This window comes from Pelecanus crispus, chromosome 7, assembly GCF_030463565.1.
Source record: "Pelecanus crispus isolate bPelCri1 chromosome 7, bPelCri1.pri, whole genome shotgun sequence".
NCBI classification, from domain to species: Eukaryota; Metazoa; Chordata; class Aves; order Pelecaniformes; family Pelecanidae; genus Pelecanus; species Pelecanus crispus.
In genome coordinates, this window is record NC_134649.1 from 15627233 (window position 1) to 15653028 (window position 25796).

General features: G+C 37.3%; 1 protein-coding gene across 1 annotated transcript; it reads right to left on the reverse strand.

The window, feature by feature from the left end:
* Nucleotides 1-19: 19 nt before the first annotated feature.
* On the reverse strand, nt 20-25564 carry CCPG1 (cell cycle progression 1). Its single transcript, XM_075714667.1, has 9 exons — nt 25524-25564; nt 20707-20778; nt 14560-14674; nt 13503-13582; nt 13107-13314; nt 8694-8948; nt 5041-5162; nt 2571-3970; nt 20-591 (listed from the first exon to the last, which is right to left on the reverse strand). Exons 2-9 carry the CDS (start codon nt 20764-20766, stop codon nt 411-413), a joined length of 2421 nt encoding a protein of 806 aa, XP_075570782.1. The 5' UTR covers nt 20767-20778; nt 25524-25564; the 3' UTR covers nt 20-410.
* Nucleotides 25565-25796: the final 232 nt, after the last annotated feature.

Genomic DNA, 25796 nt, shown 5'->3' on the forward strand with positions numbered 1-25796 from the left:
TTACAAAACACTAACAAATACATTACATAATGTAGACCTATTTTTTGAAGAATGAGATGAAGTTAGTATATCAAACATTGGAGTTAATTATTGGTGCATTATGCATGACTCAAGCTTGAACTACACTAATGGAATGCAATTAAGCATATTTTTCATACACAAGTCATTGCATGCCTGGTTTCTGCAACAATACTGCTGGCACCCAAACTAACATCACTTCCAAAGAACAGTTAAAGCAACAGTACAGAATACGCAAATTAGAAAGCTTGACTTCTGCCTTTTAACAAAGATGTGTAAAAATCAAAATTATTTGGAGAAAAAACTTGCATCTTGCCGCTTTGTTGAAAAACAGTTAGTTTCTGGAGAGGATGTGAATTATTAATTCTAATCTTATTTTTACCATAAATTACTCAATATTTTGGATCAAAGGGTAATTGCCCCAATTCTATTTCAAGATTTGCCATGTGTCTTCCATTAGTGCGACCATGTTTATGCCATTTACCTTCTCTTTTATTACGGTGGTGGTACTTCTGAGCTTGTTTTTCATGTCTGGAATTTTCAGTTTGTGTAAAAGAAGGCCTTTTAGGTCGACTGCAAGGAGCAAACAAAAGCTTATTACTACTCTTACGAAAGCATCTCTCTGAAAACATTTTGAAACACAATTACAATTGTCAAGAACAGCTTTTAACATGCTGAGGTTGACGGGAAACAAAATTAGTATTAAGAAGTAGTCCTTTCTCTTGTAAGCAAAATCGGGGTGGGGTTTATTTGTTTGTTTAAATCATCAATAAGTTGGTATATTTGAAATAAATCCTTTCTAAAAATAGAAATGCTCTGCAGCTGGTTGCCCAAAATTCTTTTTAGAATAAAAGCGGGTAAACAGCTGTTTGATTATCCCTACTGTGATGCCCAAGTGAGGTCTCAATCTATTTCTCAGTTACTCTATCACATTCTGCTCTACAAAAGTAGTGAAAACTTTACAGACCCTTAGAAAAGCATGTTTTGTGTAAACATAGGCACTTCAGAGGTTTTCATGTACAGTAAATACATTTATACAGAGAGAGAGGGCACTGGCAAAACACTTGCTCACGTTTCATTTTTTGATGCAAAAGTCCCATTATACTACATGCTGTTACATGACCAGCATCTCCAGCCTTCTGCTAAGCTGAGTTAAGGCTCTTTTCATCCTCAGTATCATACAAACTTCTGTATAATACTATCAGTAAAGGAATTTGAAATTCTGTTTTTCTGCAAACTGAATTAAAGTACTCAAAAATTAAGTATTTAAATTAATTTAAAATTATTAATAAATTAGTAAGAAGTACTTGCACTATAAATAAAAACATAAAACTTAGGTCATGTGTTTGCCAAAACTACATATTAAAAAGGCTACTTGGTAGCTGATAATAGGAGTATCATCCTCCTGGTTCAGCTTTTAATAAGAGAAAGAACTACCTCACATAATATTTAGTAACCCCGAAGTAGTTAAGTATTCGGTCCAAAAGAGAAACCTGACTGAAGAACTGCACCTTGATCTAAATACTAAATATGCTTTGCACTGAATACCAGCACAGGGAAAAGTTCTGTTGTGTCTACAAGGACAATTTCTTGTGTATTACAAATTAGTTAATATGTCACATTTTTCCTTACCTGATCAGAATAAACATTAGTACAAGAGACTATATAGCCAATTTTGTAATAGCAATGATATTAAAAGCCACATAAAATATATACATAAGTGTTCCAGAACGAGCAAGTTCCACACAATGTATTAAGGCTGCTTGCTTAATTTTCTTTCACCAAAGTCTATGCAGCAGAAACAGTTCACCATATCTAGCTCCATTGGGCCAGCCAGGTAGCATACCACAACCAGTCTGTAGAAGCCCTGAGAATACCATTAGATACGGGAAAGTAACGTAGGAAACAATTCACGCCAAGGACCTTTGTAAGGAAGTCTGAACAAAACGTAGTCGGGATCAGGATCTGAACTAAAGCCTCCCATTTGAGTAGTGCTGCTCTGGGCATGCAGACTAACTCAGTATTATACTAAGCTCCAAGGGAGTTGTGAAATTCCTGAAAAGCCAGCAGGGAATATACCTGCCAGAACAGACTTTGAGACTGCTCAAATATATCCAAAAACTTTCTCATTCAGGGAGGGACAACAAGGAAGTCCTAGTTAATGCTTCCTCTGAGCTAGTTATTCATTCCATCAGATAGGCAATCGTAGCTGTTCAGTCTAAAGTAATCTTACTTGTAGTTACATAGTTTTCTAAAGAACTCGGTAGAAATACTAGATTGTGCTATGTACAGTGGATCTGTAGTGCCTCACAAACTAACATCACACACACACAAAATTTATATATAAGGTGTGTGTATATATATATAAGGATCCACTTTATATAAACACAATCTAGTATTTCCATTGAGTCCTTCAGAAAGTCTTCTGGTGTGGATATATGTATATACACATATACATACATGCTAGAAGACCACCTTAGAACAAGAACACTAGCTGTCTTTACAAAGACTACTTCATTGTGTTAACAAGTTCAGGAAACATGGAAACAAACCTGGGTCCATATTGGGGTAAATTATCATAATGAAAGTAGTATCTGTAGATGTATTTGTCCAAATCCTCAAAAACCTTTTCATTATTATTTTGGTATTCCTTCATATCTTCAAGGTAATCCTTGACATCATTAACAAAATCAGTGAACAGCATCTGGTCATGTATAAATACCCCATTATGAAAAAACTTATTGACGAAATTTTCTAGTTCTCTCCAGTGATGAAAATTATGTACAACTTGTTGCAAATACTTTTTCATTAGCCGATTAAATTCATCCACCCTGATAGGATCCGACACTCTGTTGAAGAGACTAATGAATTCTTGACGAGCACATTCAAAAATACCAGAGCAACCCTTTAAGACAAACTGATGTTTTCTATTACACAAAGGATCACTGATGCATTTGTGTGAATCTGTATATTTTTCAAATGTTGTAAACTGATGTTTTCTTCCATCTTTGAATTCTTTTGGCATGTTAGGTCCCCTGTAATGCATGTGCTTCAGATTCTCGTAAGAGTTATGTTCTCGGTAAAAAGTTCGAGCTTTCTTGTTTGCCTCGTGTCTTTTATCATTTGACTTCTTCTTTTCATCAAAGATGTTTTTTGTGGTATCTTTGAAGTGTCTGAATGTCGACTTTACAGAATCAGAGAATTTTTTCAGGTTTTCTTTCACTGCTTCTTTAGCCTGCTTAATCTTTTCTTTATGGTGTCTTACAAACTCTTTTGTGGAATTTTTCATAGCATCAAAAGTTTCTTTAACTGAACCAAAAAATGATTCCTTTGATTTCTTTTTAGCCTTACTTTGCCCTTTAGCACCTTTCTTTTGTCCCTTTTCATTCATTTCTTGTTTTTCAGTTTGGTCTTTCGCTTCAACATACAGCTTCTCCCATAAGTCAGAGCGCTGCTGCTCAAAGTTTAGCTTTTTTTCTAGTTCTGCTAGTCTTCCTCGCAGAGTTTCTATTTCTTGATTTTCTCTTAATGTATCATCATCAGTATTGTCAGGTGTTTGACGAGAACTTAACTGTTCCAGTTCTTTTTTTAGAGCTTCTGTAACATGACGTTCTTTGTCCAGTTCTCTCCTTAACATCTGTGCCTCTGCAAAGAGTGTTTCCTTTTGCCTAAGAAAGTTGTGGTTTCTTTGCTTTTCCTCTTCCAAATGTTCCCGTAGTTTCTGATTTTCCATTACAATAGACTCAGTGCTAGTACCTTTATCTTCTAAGTTTCTAATTTGTTGTCTTAGCTTCCTTAATTCTTCCTGAAGTGAGGCCAATGCTTTTTCTTCCTTCTCTAGAGATTCTCTTAAGTGCTGATTTTCTGCAGCAAGACTTTTTTTTTGAGATTCAAAGGATTTCTTCTCCACCTCAGTAGAGGTCAAACATGTGGCAAGATCTCCCTTGAGTGACTAATACAAAAAGAAAAAAAAAAAACACAAGCAAAAATACTACAATTAGGATTGTTACAATTTTAGCTAGAAAGATGAAAGACCAAGGTAGCCCAGACAGAGTTTACTTATCATTTTGGATGGAGCAACACACATTGCAGCAGGATGCAAAAATAGAGCTAGTTTGTTTACCTCAGATATATACACAAACACTTTCTTGGCAACAAAGACCATGTGAGAGGCTCCCCCTTCCAAGCAGAGGTCATCACCTCTCGCTTGCATTGGTTTAACTAGCTGAAGAATAGCAAACTGGGTACATGAATTGATAAACCTTAAAAGAAAATGAAAACATGTGTGTTTGCTGTTGATTTATGTTCAGCAAACTGGGTTTACAGATTGCAAAACCAAATACATTAGCAGAAGCAGCGGCTGATTCAACAGTTGGGGCAGAAATTCAGAACTGATTCTGAACTAAATTTGCTGATGAAAATACACGTTCGTGTAACTATATCCTAACACAAAAGGATCTCCCCAGCATCTCTCTTGGCATCCTTGACAAACTCTAGAACTAAACATACTGAATTACGTATAAATACTGCTATCAGCAACATAGAAGAAAACTTTTAACACCAAACACACACACACAAAGCACTCCCTAATCTTCTCTCTGCATAATCTAACAGTAAAAAAAGCACAGGTTAAGTATTTAAAAAATTAATAACCATTGACAATTCAGAAAGCAACTTCACAAAACCTGTAGGTTCAACCTGTAATAGGTTTTTACCAGCATGTTCTACTTCAGCTGTCTTCATTAATGACAACCTGGCATCATGTCATAGGGAAAGAGACAGTCTCTGTGTCCAGATAACTCCTAGACTACATATATAAAAACCAGTATGTTTAAACACATTCCAGTAACAAATTTGATCAAAATCTTTGTCAAGAACTCAGGGGAAGTAAACATGACATTCTCAGAAAGAACTTACTAAAGAAAAAAAATTTAATGCATTTGCGTGATTAATTTCACTTTGTGTAAATGACACACACAATGACAGTATAACCCAATGACTTCCAGATAAATTCATACCTACCCCCACTTTATAATGCACTTTATCTCCTTGCTCTTGTTGGCACTGGTAAAGGTCATCTTTCATATCCTTTAATTCACGTGTCTTTGTCACCAGCTGCTGACGTTTCTGGATCTGTATGGTACCTACAAAGATAAAAACTTTCTTTTGATAGTCCGACTTTCCGACTTACATCAAGTAGTTAGAGGAACAGACAAACCTAAACATCATCTTCATTTTCTCTGCAAATTCAAAAGCATTCTTACCTTGCAATTTCTGCCCAGTAATTACTAGTAACTGTTTAGCTGTAACAAAATAAAGATTATAAAACCAGATTGTTACATACTGATTCTGTTTCTTCCAATGATAAACAATTTCTCAAAACAGACCAAAAAATTCAGCGTCTTTTATTTGATGATAACAAATGAAGGAATTTTGGAACACTACATAGAAATAAGTTAGATACAAAACAACAGAAGTTATGCAGGAAAGGATATGTGTGATTTTTTTGTCCTTTTTTTAGTAACATGCAAGCCAATCAGGATAAAAGGGAGACCATTAGTCCATGAATTATCCATTTCAGAACTACAACTTCCAAGTAAAGTTACATAAATAAGAGGATCTTAACACAGTAGTCAAACTTCCATGCAGAAACACAATTATTACACACTGCTCACAACACAGCAAGTATTTGCAGGCCCTATCTTGTCATTCTTATCCATGAGTGAAGAACAAGCAAATATCCTATCTTTCAATTGTCAGATGAAGGCTGAGACGCTATTTTTCTGAAAAAATGTCTTCATTATACTAGCCACCAATTTTTTTCCATAAAGTAAAATTTCTTTACTGGTACTTCCCTACCTATACACATGTTCTGTAAATCCTAACGCTGATGTAGTTTTTATTTCTTTGCTTTTAAGATTCTCTTGAATTGACTCTACAGCAGATGGCAACAGCAGGTTTTAGGTATTTCTTTCAAAACCAATGCAGCATATGCAGAGTTCTATTTCTGTATTTAAGGGGGGGGGGGAGGGGTGTTGGTGTATTAAACAGAAGAAATTCTATAAATTCTATTGTATTGAGGAATTTTTTTCTGCTCTCAATTTCTATTTAACATATTGTCAAGTATGAACTTAAAAACAGACAATGCTCTATTAAACCAAGTTAAACCTCAATAGTTCAATTCAGCTAAGAGAAAGCACTGGTTTTACAGCAATGATTTTAAGTTTGCAGAATCCTAATAAACACTTATTGGAAGCACAGGTCCTTGCATAAGTGAATTTAAGCATACTGACAGTAAGTTTGTTTTTCATATTTATGTTTTATAGATACTTCTGAAGAAGTCCATTGATCCTAAGAATCTGAAGACTGCCTCTGAAAAATCATCATTTAGCGTAAAGGGTTCATGTTAAAAGGAACCTGAATTACAGAAACACACTTAAACTCTGTTTCTCTCCTTATGAAGAATCATAATTTAGATACAGTAAGCAAAAATGACTTTTATCAACACAGAAAGGGTAGCAAAGACACTGAAAATGCACATAATAAGGTACCATTCCTCAGTAATTGGTTTGTGTTTCCAGCTGGTACTCTAAGTCAGAGTACCTTCAGTATCCTTCAGATTCTTTAAATAATCTATCCAAATCCCTAGCATTACAGCAATATTCCCTTTTGCAGATTCTGGTTAAAGAAAAAAATGAAATATCTGAATGTCCATAAGGAGACACTCTTCTGGCAAGGGCTTCCTAACTTCAGCTTTTCCAGTTCCTGGACAGCTTGCCCTCTTTCAGATCTCCTTCCTAGAGCATCATAAATCCAGCTAACTCAGTTTAATACTGATTAGGATACAGTTATTGATTCAAACCTAATCCTAGTTGCTTTCTACATCTTTAAAAGTCTTAAAGGGGTCCTGGAGCTCTAGCTAAAGGGAAAACACTATCCTGATAGTGACAAAAAAAAAAAAAAGTAATTTCGTAAAAAATAACCCTTTCCAATCCTCTTACATGATAATTAGCCTAGTATTAAAAGACTGCTGTGGAAAACACTCATTTCAAGCTGAATCACAAAAATGCAAAGTACTCCTCTGGGGAGATGGATTTCTTTTTGCAAGTTTGTCTTTTTTTTAAAAAAAAAAAAAACAAACAAACAAAAAACAAAAAAACCACCCCAGAAAACAGGAAGATGGAAAGAGATGGAAAGCAGGGTTTGATTTCCTTTCTAGTGGTAGAAAGATTAGTTATCACATATCCATGAAAAACTTTCACTTGAAGCAGCAGAAACTAAAGCCACACAGAGTTGCCTTCTTTCTGCTGAGAATGCTGTCAGTGCTGTCATCAGTGATGACCATTTTTATTTAGAAGTACAGATTCAATGAATGAACAAGTCAAAGTGAATCCCTTAATAAAGATATGACCCTGGTTACATTTCCAAAATCTGTTTCTCATCCATAGATCTAAAAAGTTCTTTAGAAGAACAGTATCATTAACCCCAATTTAAACAGAGTAAAATGATTAACAGAAGTGAAACCTCAAGTTACCACAACAAAGCACTATCAGAGACTGGCCTAGTCATTGTGTCCTCTCTGCTTCTAGCATGCCAATATACATCAATCAGTTTTTACACCAGCTACTATTAGCTGCAGCTGCTAAATAAAAGGTATTTCACACAACTGGATTAGTCATTCCTGTAATCCTGCATACACTAGTAATTCTTAAGACTTGATTTTTTTTTTTTAATGTAAGTATGCATACATGTGTGTGTACACATACACACGCACAATTTAAAAAGGAAACCTGAATGCGAGCACAGCATCCACAACACATCACTCATGACTCTTACCTTCAGGTTTACCTAAGAACAAAAAAAATTAGGGTTGAGTGAAAATTCGTATAAATCTCAAAATAAATGTAAAAATTTAGATCCCTAACAATTAGTCAAAATCAAATCCAATTAGAATCAGTCTCAAATTGAATCACAAGTCTTCTTATGAAGGCACATTTTCATATAAAACTACTCAGGAAAAACTATTAAAAATAAATGCCCCCTATCATTTTTATCATAACGTACGTATCTTAGAAGATCAGGACCACACTACATAGATCTAGATCTGTAATGAGTTCTGCTGATTTGTTAAATGTAGTAACAATCTGTGTAATGCTTAAGTTTAGGCAATGCACTGAACACGGAAAAACTGCTGCTATCCTGGATTCCCTAAACTACTGGAATTGCAAGGACAACTACAGCATATTTTCCTCCACTGGAGAGAGACAAATATTGGTACTATGAACTCCTGTAAAAAACATGCCTTGCTCTTACATTTACCAGATGAGTACATATGGAACAAAAGCCTGAAAAAACTCTGTGAATGCTGTTAGGAATGATAAGCAGTACCACAAATTTATTTCAAAACAAAAGATGTGAAAATGAAGGGTACACACTGCATTATGAGAACAACAAAAAATTTCTATTTATTTTTATTTACTTTTAAAGTAGTGTATATTAAATACAAATGCACCACTGAAGGGCCACCCTGTATTATCCATACCTTAGCAGTTGCTTTTTTTCATTTTTAGGTTTAGATTGTTAGCAGAGAACAAGGAAAAAAAATCAGAGTCACAATAAATTGGTATTTGAATGTAAGATGTTGATTCTATGTCTTTTGTTTTCTATACACTCACCATAGAAGTGTCCAAAGCCCATGCTGATTGCAATCACCAAAGCTAGTATGATGCACCTGTTAAGACCACTACTGAACTGGCGTTTGTGCTGCTCTTCTCTGGGAGGTTCAGACTCCATTTCAGCAGGTGACCCACCCTCAGCCTCGGAGCTAGAGACCAGCCTCTTCTTAGCCCGACGTTTTCGTACTGTGGGGCTGGACTGATTGCTAGTTTCATCACTACTTGATTCATCATTGCTAGCCTGAGATGAAAAAACTGAAAACCAACATAGAACAGTCTTTAAAATGCATTCATTGTTGCTTTGAAAATCAATTTGAGTAATATTTATGCAAAATGTATTTGGCATTTATCTTGGATAACATTAATAAAAAAAATTAAAATTCTCATTGTGATAGTTTATGCTGGGTATTACACAAGGAATACGTGATTTCCAAAGTTAAAAATTCATTTTTTAAGAGGAAAAGATAGAGAATCAAGAAATCATCAGCAAAAAAACTATATGGCACTTCCCCATACCTTATCATTCACTCATTAGAAAGTGTTTCTTTCAGACAATCCTGCCTCTTAAAGCACCTACATGTACTGCTTCTGCAAGTTCTTGTGAAGTTGAAAGGTTAAGAATTCAGTTTTTCTCCTCTTTCAGATATTAAGACTGAACTACTTAATAACAAAAAAGCAACAGAAAGGCTTGCTAAAAGAAAGCCTCCTAAAAATACAGTCATGGTTTTATTACAGTCTCTCAAAAAACTTCTGTGGTCTACATGCAGCTGCAGACACAATTCCATCAAAGTTCCATTGATGTAGATATTATAAATATCCAAACAAAGCTTTGCATTGCAAATTTATTTAAAGATGTAATTTGGTTTACTTTTAATATCTATCATATACTACCTATTAACAACTCTACTGACCTTCCAAAAAAGCCACTTCCAACCACTATGGCACAGGAAAAGAGCCACTCAGGCACTTCTGTGTGTGGCCCTCCCTAACACTCAGAATCCAAAGCGCTTCTATTGCCTGACTGATGTTTTGGAAGACTGAATCGGCCAAGATTTGAGATAAGAACAAATTCTAACCATAAAAAAGTATCTTTTAGAGCATTTTTCTAAAATGGTATTTATGATCCTATTCGTATATTGATGAACCTAGGGCCCAAAAGCCATATATTCTAACCGGGAAAATAACAACAGACCTGTTGCTTGTTGCTATTAGTGGTACAAATGCTTGCTGCATGTACTGTAAATAGATTTATATAATCTAGTATATAAGTAATGATTATTTAATCTCCCTCCTTTAAAAGCATCATTTTCAAGTGTAAGGCAAATATCAAGGGCAAGCAGTAGCAGGGTGAAAAAGCAGCTTTCAAATATGTAGGTATATGTACTTAATTCACATGCCTGAAATAGATTGAATGTGATCAATGAAGCCTCCAACACACGACCAAGTGCTCCTGCTCAGATAGTTCTAATGTGATGCCCACAATTACACAATGCTAATGCCCCTTCTAGAAATATGGTTGTTCATTCTTGTATCAGACATCATCACTCAAATGTAAAAATATAAATACTGTTACTGTCCTTGAACATTTCACAACTGAAAAGCACTTGTTTGAGCAAAGCCGTGCACACATCACTGAGCAGACAAGAATGCCAAGCAGTGCTAGCCGTTATCTATAAAAAGCATTACCAGTTAAGATTCTCCCCTGAAAATAAATTCCAACTTCATAGAAGTGATTGCATCAACCCCAGAAAAGATTACCAATTACTATCTGGAATACATGTCTAATTTCTGGCTCCATGGACAAGCAACAGATCAGATAATGAAAGATAACTTCCCCTCTTACTAAAAAAAAAATCCAGTTCAGTCAATTAGTCAAACCAGACTGACCAAGCAGACATTGCAATAAAGACAAATCACTTAAACATCTACTTGACATACAGATTCTTAAATGAATTTATATAGCTTGGCAAAAAAGGACACTATTTTAGAATCAGTCATTTAAGCAGATGCATACTTCCCCAATCCTGGACGATAAAGTCAAGCATTCAGAAACTCGTCAGGAGAGAGGTATTTTTACTAGAACGCAGAGGTCAGACACTATAAAGGATTATACAGGACATACTTAATCAGACAGGTGTTATTATTGCTTAATTGTTTTTTTAGGGTTTTTTCAACAACCAAAGATGCTTACACATATGGAATACAAAAGTGGTGAAGGAACAAGCTGCTTCTAGCCAAATGGGAAATTCTTTGATATACACTGGACAGCAAAGCATAGGAAAGGAAAGGGAAAAAAATAGACAATCAGAAAGCAAAGAGAAAAAGCTGTAAGACACTTAGAGCCATTCATAAGCACTTACTGGCAAGTTGTCAACAGCATTACACTTTCAGGCAAGAATGACATTGCCTTACAGCTGCTCTAAGAATTCAGTACAAAGCTGTACTCTAACGTTCACAGGATGAAAAGGATTATAAATGAAGCAAAGTGTGACCACAGTAGCAGTCCAAAATTCTAGCTTCTGCTATGATTTTGAAGTGTCAGATCTATACTAGAAACCAGATGAAGTAACGTCAGTTAAGAATGTGATTTTCTTTGACATTTCTGCACAGACACGTCTCAAGCCTAGATGAAGTTTATTTCAGTGTATCAGCACTTCTGCTAGTTAGCTTCATTCATGAAGCAATATTAAAACATTTCTGTTTGCATGGCAAAGAGAGCCTAAACAAGAATTGGTTTGCAAGTGGCAGAAAATCATTGTAGAACGTTTTAGTATCTACATTAGGAAAATCTGAAGCTCATCCTTTCCCAGCACAACAGAAAACTCAACAAGAAGTGGATGGCAAAGATTTCCATTGCCAAAAAGTGGCATGAAAATTTTGACTGCTAGAACTTTGGCATTTAAAATAAATGCAAAAGTACTCCAGACATTTTCTATAATACTTGGTCAAACGCACAGCACTAAAAGACCATGCAGAAATCAGCTGAAGTTAGAAGGAAGAAATTATTTTTGCCAGTCACAGATAGATTTGGAATCCAACAAGAATCATTCATTTAAATGGTCAAGCATACATATTAAAGTGTATCACAAAGCTTACTGATGCCCATTCCAAATTTACATGTAAGCTTAACGTTTTTCAAAAAAGCAAATAAAACAGTGACAGCTTAGCTAAATTCTTCAGTGAGGACTGGCTTTCAGCATCTGTTTGGAATATCACTACTATAAGAACAAGCCAGATTGCTACCGATAATTTTAACAACACTCCATGCAAGCCATACGCAATCAGCTTTACACAAGCTGATCAAATTTAATCACACCACCTTGGAAAGGAAGACTGCGAGACACATGCTCTTTCACCTCATTTCCCCATCCCCTTACACAATCAGGAATCTTCCTCAGCTTCTCCAGCCAACTGACTTTTGTGTACAAAAACATGGGGGAAAAAAAAACATTTTTAGAACTCAGCCCTAAAAGAAAAAATAAAGTCAACTAAATTTTAAATTAAAAATTGCCAAGTCATCCAGAAGACTTAAAGAAGGCAACAGCTTTGTTATGAATCATCACTGGTCACAGTTAGATGCTAAGCTGTCATTTTCTGATTCCAGTGGATACTATAGATACATGAACCTTTAACAATGTTTTATTCTACTTCTAAGACAAAACAGTATTTTAAGAAAAATCCTGCTCTTGTAATAAACTTACTTTGAAAGGTTAAAGTCAGTAACACAAAAGCATTATACAGAATAAAGAGAACAGAAAAGATTGCAAATAAGCACGCAAACAGAATTAAAAAGGAAGACTAGAGAACTAGAGAAGAGTAACACAACAGTTAAGGGGTTTTTGTTTGGCTTTGTTGGGGGTTTGTTTGTTTGTTTTTAATCAGCCAAATATTCATATCCTTCCTCCTGAATATCATGCACTGCATTTCTGCCAAGTACTGAGAATATCTTAAAAAAATATATATATTCTACATAGCTATGAAGGTAAACAAAGTTTTTGTAGTCATGCTGCTATTAGTCTCCATGGCCCCAAAAAACAATTCTCTCCCAGTTGCTAGTTATTTATACCAACTATAAAAGCAAAAAAAATTGCCAAGAGAAAACCTACAACTGTATGAACTAAAAGTCATTTTAATTCTCCAAAATACACTAGAAATTTACTTTCTATTTAAAACAGTGAACACTTAATGGGAGAGAACTCCTTCAAATAAAAAGATTGCAGACATACATTTGGGCAAAGTTTTAGAGTTAGGGCAACTACAATTGTCCTAGAGACTGCAAGTACTTGGACATGTACTCAGCAAGACGTATTTTTTTTCCCTCTCCACACAAAGAAGGTTCCCTAAGCAAAGATTTTGTATTTTTTTTCCCCAGTGACATTTTTGCACAGTTGCTTAGTAATTTATTGCTCTTACCAGTTTCTAGATGGGAAAACGCATACTGACTGCTAGAGGAAGAACCCATGTTAAAGTCCTCTGAACCTTGAGCTTCTTCACCATCAGCTGGAGCTTCCTCCTGACTTTGAGTTTCATCTGGTTTTGGAGCTTCCAGTGTAACAATGTCAGAATCATCACTAATAGTACCAATGCAGGACCCATCATCGGGGATTTTTTCTTTCTTTCCCTAGGGAAACAGATAATGTAAAAATTATTCAGATACACACAATATAAAGTAATTTTAAAAAATAGCAAGAATTCTTAATGCTTTAAAGAAAGGAAAAGTCAGTATCTTTATTTTAATGCCTTCAAAACATTGCTTGGCATTGTCAGCTGGGGCTTACAGAAGCTTCTGAATAACATAATGTAACTTACCTCTGGAACTGTCCGAGTTTCCTCAAAAGCAGAGAGAGTATTATCTACGACTGGTATCTCTCCATTGTTGTTGCACTGAGCTATATAAATAAAAAGAGGAAAAATCAAACAAAACATGGGATCAAAACCAGTAACTCCACAAATTATGCCCACTCCCATATAATACTAAAATATGTATAATTGTGAGAGATTTCTATTATCCACTCATATCAGGGAAGGTTTTCTAAAAAGACACTAAATCTCATTTTTAATATCCCTCTAACAAACATCAGAATCCAATTTGTCATTATGTAACGCAATGTTTTGGAGGATACTTAAATTCAAATGCTCATACTGATCACAACGCAAGTAACCTATAAATGAAAAAAACAGTTAGATAAATGCCAACACTATACTGTAAGTTGGTATCACAGTACATTTGTATGCTAAGATAATGAAAATATTTTCCAGACATTGGAGTTTGAATGTCTAGTCCTGTTTCTATGAGGAGAGGTTATGAATTTGGAAACATGGCCAAGCTCAAATTTAGTCAACTGCACACTGAACCTGTCACATCTGTGTTCTCACACCAATACTAACAAACTGAGTATTATATTTAGTAATTGAAATAAGTGGAAGGATGCTCACTATATTATTATGCACCAGACTTACACTTCCAATTCAAGAAATGCTAACACAGTGCCACAATGTTATTTTTGAGGTGTAAAAGCATTGATGGTTCCTTCCAAATCTATGACATTATTAAGGAATGTTGAATACAGTAAATTTGTTTTATCAACAGCACTTCTATAAACTATTTTCCAGCAACACCAATGCATACTATTCTATAACACATCTAAGTATTGACAAGATGAAAGACATTCTACTCATTTCATCTATTTAGGAAAAATTACTTTTAGAAAGTTGATGACTGAATATTTTCCATAACACTGATGAAGCAAGTACTTTGACAGAGATCTACAAAGTACACAAGCTCTATTAAAAAAATTAACTTTGTGCCAGTGCTACAACAAATACTTACCTATTTTATGAAACTGTTCCTCTTCTAATATCTTACCTTGCAAATCAATTGGTTGCTCCTCTTCTTGCAAAGAAACATATTCTTCTGAAACAAACTCATGGTTATCATTTGTGCTTCCATTTTCTGAAGTCACCGTCTCTATGTCAGAACCCTGGAGTTGAAGCGTTTTAAGTGAACATTACAGTTATTGGGTTTTCCATCAGTAAAGCAGAAAGAAAGGGTTACAAAGAAAACAGAATATTAATAAATAAAACAGAAGAGAAGAATAATAACCTTTAAAACTGAAGAAGATTTTAAGCAAAGAAAAGCAAGAGAAATACCAAGTAATTGACTAGAGGGAAACAACTGTTAGTATGTAATACTTATGACCATGATTGAAAAAAGGCAGAGGAGGACAATTCAGGGGGGGCAGGGGAGGAAGGCAACTTAGGCATCAATTAACACTACGCTAAGTATTTTAAATAACTATTTTCTATTAGCTTTATTAAATACAATTTAGAGAAACAGAGGAGGTTGTCAAATGAGTTTTGAATATGGGATCTAAATCTAGCACACATGTCCATGTATTGTATATAAATACACACACCCTTCCCAAAATGGAACTTCAGGAGTACCACCATGAACTCTAATAAAAAAGTATGTATAACTCTACTCCACCTCAATTCCTGTCAGCAGATTTCAATGGCTGTTTTAATAGTACATCTCTGACACCAGGAAAACAAATATTTATACAATCTCTAAATTGGATTTCTGTCTTAAATCCAGAAAGGAGCCTTAGTGATTAGTCAGCTGCCAGTCAGCAAAAACCTCAGAGCAAAACACGAACTGAAGATAAATAACACTTAGAGACTGCAGGGCACTAAAGGCAAGCAATATGGTTGACAACTTTAAATATTTAATCTTCACATCGTAACTTTTGTTTAAAAGAACTTATAGAACACAAGTAAGGTTAGGCGCTGGTTTTGGCTGGGATACAGTTAATTCTCTTCATAGTAGCTAGTATGGGGCTATGTTTTGGATTTGTGGTGGAAACACTGTTGATAATAGAGGGATGTTTTAGTTATTGCTGAGCAGTGCTTACACAGAGTCAAGGCCTTTTCTGCTTCTCACCCCACCCCACCAGCGAGCAGGCTGGGGGTGCACAAGAAGTTGCGAGGGGACACAGCTGGCACAGCTGACCCCAGCTGACCAAAGGGATATTCCACACCATGTGACATCATGGTCAGCATATAAAGCTAGGGGAAAACGAAGGAAGGCGGGGGGGGGGGGACAGGACATTCAGAGCGATGGCATTTGTCTTCCCAAGTAACCATTATGCATGATGGAACCCTGCTTTCCTGTAGATAGCTGAACACCTGCCTGCCAATGGGAAGTAGTGAATGAATTCCTTGTTTTGCTTTGCTTGTGTGTGCAGCTTTTGCTTTACTTACTACACTATCTTTATCTCAGCCCACAAGTTTTCTCACTTTTACTCTTCTGATTCTCTCCCCCATCTCACCATGGGGGAGTTAGCAAGCAGCTGTGTGGTCCTTAGTTGCTGGCTGGGGTTAAACCACAACAGGTTATTAGAAAGCTGTAAACATGCAAAACATAACTGAAAAATACTAAGTCACTCTGATCCATAAATAACTTGAGCTGTTTTTGTAAACAGAGATAGTTACTTTTGCAACAGCAGGTGTGAAATTACAGTAGTAGTAATACTTCCAGATCAGTTTCCCTACATGCCTCATTTCAGGACCCAAGCAAACATGTACGCTTTTGTTTTTAAAAGGAGACTGTACTTCAGAAAGATTAGGTACCTCAAAAAGAGTTGCATAAGATACATTCTACAATCAAATTACAAAGTTATGTTTCTTTTCAAAAGGCTTCAAAAATTAACTGCTTTAGTAATTTGACAAATACTTTGAACTTTTTTTCTTTTGACTAGAAAAGTAGCACAATTTTGATCTCAAATGTTTTGTAGAAATTCACCAATCAATTATAAGTAACTTATTAAAATCTGAGTGAAATCTCAGGAAAGAAAATAAAAAATTATTTGGGGGTTTTGGCTTTGTTGGTTTTTAGAGATAGGTATATAGATTTACGTGACAATTGTTCTCTGGTGTAATAGAACCATTACTTTCATTTCATAAGTTGTGAAGAAGAAAAACAGTAACAAAAATTTAGTTTGCCCAGACTCTACAACAAGGTGAACATCAAGAATACAGCTTAAAACAGATTAAAATTTTAGCTAAAATACCAAGAAACTGGGCTAGCTGAGTACAAGGTAAGCCATCCTTTTTTAAATACATGCAGCCTGGTGCGCATGTCTGAACTCTCTGATGCACTTTATCTGTTGCTCCAGACCTCCACCACCCTTCCGTTGCATCAACAGCAAAGAGGCTGAGGAAGGATATTGTCTCCTCACTACATTCCTTTTCCTACACTCCTACAAAAAATTAGCAAGTCCTTTCTTAAGAGTAGTCCAACAATACACAGCATCACTTCTCTGTTCAAAACAGGTATTAAATTCAGCATACACAGCTGCCAGTTCTCTGCAGTCACAACCTAGCCAACTGCCATTTCTTGCCCCTCTTAATTCAGTGCCTTTGCAAATGGCAAAACAAATCTAGAAACCAATTCCGGTGTCATCATCAACACAGGTTGCAATAATACATGAGAAAGTAACACTACAGTATTCCAAATCTGTCTAATCCTTAGCGCTACACTTTTCCTAAATATCCAAATCATTTCCCCGAAGTATACAGTAGTCCACATGCCACCCCTTGCCTGGATAACAAGTGTGAAGGCTATCTAGCCATTCCTTTCATTCTACCTTCTTCATTCTCATATTCAAAGGTGTCTTGCCAGGAGAACGCCAATAATGGGAGCTCTTAAACACCAGTGTTTTCCCACCCCAAAAAGAATGATTTTATTTCTTTTAATCAGGGAAGAATAACTGGGAACAGAAAATCTCTACACCATAGAAATCTGTTCTGCTTTGGCCAGACAAATCCCTGCCTTCCTATAATCTTGTATTATGCTAATTTATTTAGACTGCATAATTCATTTTCATTTACAGTATAAAATAACCATCCCGAGTATGAAAATAAAGCCTGCAATTCACAGCTGAGTAACCCAACTGTTGTAGCCAACTCCTAAATCCTTTCACTTTTATTAGAAGTCTGTAAAGTCTGGCACCCTGGGCACTCCTGTATCCCACTTGGTCCTGAGGACTGGAGCAAGTTAATTTTCTGTTTCTCTTTTGGTGACAGGATTCACAACTTGTCATCCAACCCTAACCAAGGAAAAGAAGCTTTAACCATCTCTTAAATACCACCTTGCTGCCAACAGAAATGAAACCATGGCCCAACATTTATAAGCCACAAAACATATCTCTTGCTTCTGAAACTGAACTGAGTTTTCAAAACTTAAGTACAATCACAACTTGTAATGGTTTGCCTTTCAAATTACCCAGATTTTCATTATAATCTGCAAATAGGAGAGCGTGCAGTGAAGGAGAAACAGCTGATCGCTTCCTATGATGTCTTCCCATTATTTCCTGTGTTCATCCTATGAATGAAGTATCTCAAGTACTGTTCCTTGAAAATATTTTGGGGCAGGCAAGAAGAAGATACAGACAGCCAATATGTAAGTGTCATTCCAGGAAAACATTTAACCCATGTGCTCTCAGGATTCTAGCTTCATAGCCTGCTCAGTTTACAAAACAACGCTAAATATTTAAAAAACAAACAAAAAACCAAGCAATCCCATACTACACCCACACATCAGCCAAGATCTGAAGAGACACAAAAATCCTCAGGAATAAAGGAGAAAAGTATATTGGAGGTCCACACTAATAGGTAGGGTCTCTCAGAGTTTCTGAGCAACTGAGGCCTGCCTTGTTCACTGCTAGAGGAAAGAAAGATAAAACATTAATCCTACCTAACTTCAAGCATCTACACCTGAGCAAGTTGTTGAAGGCACCTTTACTACCAATACAGTCAGTGCAGCCAAGGCACCAACTCATTTGATCAAACATCAGTGTTGACCTTAGCAAGAATTACCACTTTCTAGGCTCCATCGATTGTATTGATTTAATCTATCCAACGCAAACTTAGAGATGTCTACCCTGTAGACACCTAGGCAACAACAAATCCCATCCCAACAGACCTTGAATTGCCTCACTGTTTTTCTTTTGTCTCAAGCTTTATTCTACTAGGAATTAAAAATTACTTTTGTTTTAATAAAGCCATTGCCACTTTATACAACTAGTCAAACATCAGAAGACAGGAAACACAAACACACAAATTAAACCAGGGCTACACAGACGTATAGTGACTCTACAAATAGCTATACCACAAGACTTGATCAAAGAATGAGGGAATTCTGGCATTTCATCCCAAATAAAAGTATGCCTAATAAATTAAGCTATAGCAGAGATCAAAAGATGGACAGAAACACAACAACTGAAGCCATACAAATTTGATAGAGCTCCACATGTCAATTGAATAGGTCTTAAAAAGACATCAAGCATTTTGAACCAAGAACAGTTTTTTGCCTTGCACACCGTCTGTTAGCTCTGTCCACCTACTGACACACAATCTACCATCACAACTTCCTTACTCAATAATTAGATTGCTTTTGTATATTTCCTTATGGAAGATACCTCTCCAGCGACAGTTTGCCTAATGGAAAAAAAACCATTCTCTTAGCCACTAGCTCAGTCCTGCACTGCCGTATGAATTCCTCCTCCACAAAGTGCCAGGATCCACATTATTTCTACATATTTTATGCCTTGCGCTCTCCTGCCTGAACAACAGGGTCAAGGAAACCCAGAATTCCAACATGAATTGCAAAGAACTTGTGCTAAAAGCTGCTGTGAGTCTCTGGAAAACACAAAAGAAAGTCACTTCAAAACTCAATCCTTCTCACAGAAGAATCTCTTACCACCTCCAAGTCTTTCAGGCTGTTACAGCTTTCAAGAACCTCCAAGCATAAGTAGGGCAAGCCCTCACCAATCATCATTTTAAGCTCCAAGAAGGCTATACTTCTCCTTCCCAACTTCACAGTACAGATGTAAGGAGCGCTGCCCTGCCCTCCCATCACCTTCATTTCCCAATATATCTAACAAAATGTTGGCATTCCTTTACTCACTGTAGCTTCCCCCAGATTCCACTTGTGGCAAGAAAGCCTGGGAAAACTTCAGCATCTTGGGTATGGAACATATAACTACATACTCTATGTAACATAACCCTCTCCAAGGAATTTCCAGCCAGTCTTTGCAACACTTGATTTCTAGAGACCCCAGACCCTCTCAACTCCCCATATCTTTGCTTCTCAATGCAGAGCAGCATTCCACACAAATTAAAGTGCTTAAAATCGTGCAAATAAGACCAAACAGACCTACGTGCATCTTTCTCCAAACTGCCTATCTGTAAGCAGAGCGAGGCAATACAAAAGATTAGAGGCAGCACATCTCGCAGATGTCTTCACAGCAGTCCTCAACCTCCTGAGCTCAGAGGCTCAACTCCAAGACAGAGACTGTTCCAGTCAGGAACAAAAGCAGTCGGTTATGCACAAACATGAGCCTTGAAAATGCCTTGTTGTAACATTCTAGTCATTAAGTGTAAACTTGTCTCTATCCTATTTTTTCATAATAAGAAAGATAGAATGTAAGGACAGAGGGCTGTTCCTAAACAGCAACTGTTGAACCTAGGATCAGATACTTTAGTGCTAGAAAAGACTTGGAGAAATCATGGAATCACTCCCTTCTGCATGAGATATTTTTCCTGCCCATTATTCCCAACTTTTTTTTTTTTTTTTTTTTGGGGGGGGGGTGGGGGGGGAGCAGCAGGGTAGATTTGGAAGGAGAATTTATATATTAGGAACAACAGACAAGTTACATAGAACATCAATGTTTTCAAATGATAGAACAGAGGAGAGCATCTCACTAAAATTCTAGCAATTCTTCAAAGTAAAACCTTTGTAGAAAAAACTATTCTTTTAAACAACAAAATTTCTATCAGCTATAGTAAAGGATACACATTTTTAAAGTAGTTTTATGTTTTCTTATTTATAAATCTCTCTCCTATATTCTCTGTTGATATATGCGAGAGCCACACAAAACAAAAACTACTAAGTTTTTTACTGCATATGGCTAGTCTTAAACTGATAGAACTTTATTAATTTGAGATTGGGTACCTCATGATTGATGACAGTCCAGCCACAAGATGAATCACTGTCACTGGAGTTTTCAGACATTTTCAAAACACACTGCAAGTAGAAGTAGATTCTTTTAACATGCAAGATACATAATTTCACTGCTGTCTTGGGGAAAAAAAAAAAAAAAAAAAAGAAGAAAACAGAAGAATCCAAATCACGATGTTACAGAACACTACACTACCTCACAGAACAAAAGTTTAGAAAGAAAATATATTCTTTTGTACATACTTCCTATTATCTGTTTTATATGTGGAGCAAATATGGCTTTGCTAGGTACATACCCATTTTAGCCAGCCAAAAAGCTCTTAGACTAGCTAAAACACACACACACAAGGCTAGTCAATAAATCAATAATCAAATTTAACATTTGTCTGTAGCATCATTGTTTAATACATGTTTCAGTAGGTGAAGTAATTTCTGAATTGTTATATGCACAGGAACTACAGTTTATTCAAGACAAACACCATGGGGTTTTTTTTTTTTTGAGAATACACAGATTAGGATCTTTTGGAACTAATTCTCTTCAACTACTGGGCAAAAACAATGTGTCATGTTTCTTTCACTCCTTTCAAGTGCTCTCAAATACACTAATTCTGAAGAAAATTGAGAGAGAACCTGGAGAGTACAAAAACAGAACAGAAAAACCTAAAGTACAAATCTTACTTGTTACAATACTACCAGATGACTTTGGTAGTTATTTTCAGAAGAGAGCTGTCTGGCTGCAGCTGCCTGTTTATTTTTTCTCCTGTATCAGGAATACAGAGTATTCATTATTGTTACACATTCAGATTATTTTTTCAAGTTCTTAACTGACAGCAAGACTTAAAGAAATTTAATGCATTTCTTGTTCCTTAAAATAAAAATATATCAAGTTGTTAAATAAAATTTACTATAGATTTGTCTTGGGGGAAAAAAAAAATTCCACAAAATAGGACAATTTCCAATCAATTGTGTGTTACATTATGCATCCAATGTAATAAAACAACAAAAGAAATCACGGTTCAATAAAGCTTCTATAAAATGATGATTATATTGACAAAGCAGAGAGTTACGAGAACTTCAGACACCTCCTTTATTTTCCACACCTAGTTACTTCTGGTAAGAATACAGAGAAAAGCACCTATTTGTTTAAATTTATTTACTCTCTACTTTATTATCAATCCTGTCTTTACTCCCAGTTTGTGAACACAGAAAATATACATAAACTTTGAAATAGAACATCTAAATATGCCAGCGGGGCTAGAAATTTGCACAACAAAATATGAAGCTTCCAATTCCACTTAGGTTTCTTACAAAATACAGTAAACATTTGTCTCATATCTCTGCATTATGGTAGTTATTGTATGTTTTTCTAATATAACACTTTTTCCTCATCAACTTCAACTAATATATTTGGGGTTCCTCTGTAAAAAAGGCAGTAGTGACAATTGCAACCACAGTTTATAAAGCAAAAATATTCACTAACAATCAATTTAGGTATCAAACTTGCAGAGAAAGTGGATTTCCATTTATTATAAAGCCCTACTTTGAATATGGTTGTCAGTGTCCTTTAGATCCTTTTCTTCCTTCATTAGTACTTTTCCTGGAATCTCAGCTAGGGAACATCAAGGCTGGGGGCAGGGGGTGGTGGTAGTGTTTTGTTTGGGGTTTTTTGGGGGGGTTGTTTTTTGGGGGGGGTTGGTTTGGGGTTTTTTTTTAATCATACTGTATTCAATCACCAAAATAACAAATGCCCAAATGGCAAAGATTGCGTTCCAGAGCTCTCATGACACAACAACATCTGCTTGCTGTCATTAAATTATTTTGAATTTGACCAGGCATTCAGTAGCAGCATTCCTTTCAGAGGAAGGTAACTACCAGCACCAGAACTTGCCACCTACCAGAAGCACCGCTGGCTATGTTGCAAAAACTGTACTGGTGATCTGAAATTATCTTATAGGAATTCTCTTCAGTATAAAAACATTCCCATTTAATTATTCTACAGTTCAGTGAATAGAGCCATCATAGGAGGACCAAATTTATTGTCACTGAAAACCAAGCCTTTTGCATAACCACAAAAAATACAGTTTGGGGCAAATATAGTACAGGCAGCTACCCAGTCCTTACTAGTGAGTCTGATCTCCACTGTGGAAGAAATTCAGGCTGTGGTTTCATAACATGCCAACTCCAGTTTTAGTGCATCTCAGTGCTAGATGAAAAACAATGAAGTCACATAATGCAAATCCTTTAATAGACCAAAAAAAAAAAAAAAAAAAAAAAAAATCTGTTGATACAAGTGCATTTACAAATTTTGAAAGGGCAAGTTTTAAGAGCAGACTCTGTGCTGGACGTTGTAGTGTCTGTCTTCCTCTAGCTAACTCAGCATTTCCTCATGGGTGCTGTCTAACTAAACATAAATGCTATCATGTTCTCCCTCTCCATCCAGACCACAGACTGACAGGTAATTGAGTGCTGCATAAAACCAGTTCTACTGAATACACAACCATGGCCTCAGGCTGCACAGAGCATTAAACATCTCTCTTCCCAAACGAAAGCTTCAGGACCTAACTATGTAGGTATCAGCATAATCAAAAAACATTGGGGGGGGGAACAAGCAGACAAACAATCATCATTTTCTATTACTTGCTGGCCTTGATAAATGGCCTTGAGTTAAAAGCTACTTATCTTGTATTCAACCAGAATATTATACAAATACTGCTTATTTAACTGCACACAGGTGATCAATCTCCAAAACAGAAAAGCTTTTAATATCAAGAATGGAGCAAAAAAGAATAATTACACTGAGGTTTACAGGTAGAACTACTAAATTTATCAAAATTATGATAAGACAGATAGCATGACATCAGACTGAAGGGCATCTCTCGGGTTGCTATATTCCTTCAAGCACATTCAGCAAACATATGCGAGTAAAACAGTTATCAAAAGTAAAGGATTTTACTAATTATAATTAGTTAGCTCTAAAAGAGCAAAACAGCCTAAAAAGCTTTAGTAAAAAAAATACCTAGATACAGTGTTCCTAAACTTCAATCAGCAGCCAGAGTAAACAGCTTATTTCTGCAGAAGATTAATAAAACACACGTAACTAAATCTGAGGTCAAATCCAGTCCCTTAAGGAAACTGAAATACAGAAGACTAATCTGAGCCCAATGGCCAAACTGACCTACTCACAAAATCTTCACCAGCTTGCATTCTCCACCACCAAATGACAAAGACCCACTAAGAACCAGAAGGCTTTTCCTACCCACCCAAAGGTCCTGGATACAGAGTTGGCACTGTCTTCCTGAATGCAAGCTATTTGAAAAAAAGCAGCCTTGGGCAGGAATTAAACAGACACGAAGTCTGCAAACTTTCCCACCAAATCAAGATGATGCGAATGGGTTCTAGTCCAATAACAGCAGGGTTAACTGGAGGATACAGTAGAGTATTCCGCGTGTCCTGCATGTCAGGCCAAGCCTGAAGGAATGATCGAAAAAAAGACAAACTCACCCACCACACACAGCTTCACTGGTTTGGCTTCTCACTAATATACCTTTATTGCCATTATTTTTCAGAAGAAAGTTACAGTTCAACTTCTTCTATACACCAGTTTAAACTGCAAACCTGATTCCAGGCTCACAAGTGTCCTATGCTCTCAGTGATACTGCATTTTAAATTTATATCCAGACAAAATAAATATCCACTATATTCAGAGTTCAACCTCTGTGTATTTTTGTTGGGTGGACTGGGGGGCAGGATGGGGCAGGGAACCAGAAGTGGGAACTACTTTCCTAACCTTAGTGAAATGCAAACCAGAAGCATAAGGTGTAAAAGTTTACAGCCATACGTATTGTTGATAACGTAATACCAGCTTACCGCATATATCTATATAAAAATAAATATGAGATGCCACATACTATTTACCCACTGTGGAGCAGAATAAATACCAGTCCCAGAAAAAATAACCATTCCAGTCTAAACAAACCCCTAAGTTCTTCCGTCTTCAATGAGGACACCCAAGACTAAAAAAAAGCTCAGTAAGTGTTGACAAAGAAAAAGATGAATAACGAGGCACCAATAGGAATCGGTACACTTCGGAGCCTGCTGTGCTGTCATTCCAAGTAAAAACTCACGGTTCTCTTCTACAGTTGCTTCTTTGTTGCACAGCAGAAATCACAACATGTTACAGTGGTATTATACCTCAGGGTTTTCATCCAAGTCTCTTATTTCTACTAAGCGGTGTAATTTCTTCCTCAAAGTAACATTCTTCTTCGTGAATATATTTAGCAACCCATAAAAACTATTCCCTTGCTATGATTTCCAGCAAGGCAAATGTGGCTTCTAAAAGCCAACCCAGCCCAAAGCTGGGCACCCCTGCTTCTCTCTCGCAGGTGTTCGCACACACCTGCAACAGCAAGCGGCACCGTGCCAGGGCAGTTAAGGCAACAATAACGCAATTTATGAAACAGAACACCTTGCATCAGCCAGAGAGACAGAGGCAGATGATGAAAGAGAAGGAAGTTGGCAAAGGCCAGCGGCCGCGGCCAGGGCCAGGGCCAGGGCCAGGGCCAGGGCCGGCACGGCGGGGAACGCCGCCCGCGGAGCCCGCTCGGCCGCCACCGAGAGGCGCGGCCGCCCCGCAGCGCCCCGGTTACTCGCTCCCTGCGACCAACACCGGCTGCCCCGGCCCCAGCGCCCCCGCGCTCTGCCCCGCTCCAGGCAGCCCCTCCGCACCCCTGGCCGCCGCGCTCCCCGGGAGGCTGCACACCGGGGCCAGGCCGGAAGGCGGCGGCCCCCCGCGGGCCGGTCCCGCCGCCTACCTGAGCGCGGCCCCGAGCGGGGCCCGGCACAGACGAGGGGCCGCCGGCTGCCGCCGCCAGTGACGCCGTCAAAAACAACCCCGGCCCCCCGCCCCGGGCCGCGCCTGCGCACGGCGGCGGCGCCCCGCAGCACCATGGCGAGCGTAGTCCGCGCCCCGCCGCGGCCCGGCGGCCCGCGCGCCTGGCGAACCACGGCGCCCAGCGTGCACCGCGGCGGGCGGCCCGCCCCGCCCCGCCGGCCCCGGGGCTCCCGCTGCCATGGCAACGCCGCGC

Bases quoted from the DNA above. Each gene is read 5' to 3' on its own strand.
- CCPG1 (XM_075714667.1), bottom strand. From the start codon at position 20,766: ATGTCTGAAAACTCCAGTGACAGTGATTCATCTTGTGGCTGGACTGTC. The intron at 3,971-5,040 runs GTAGGTATGAAT...TTTTTGTATTAG, and splicing joins AAGTGCATTATAAAGTGGGG to TCACTCAAGGGAGATCTTGC. The intron at 592-2,570 runs GTTTGTTTCCAT...TGCTCCTTGCAG, and splicing joins TTACCCCAATATGGACCCAG to TCGACCTAAAAGGCCTTCTT.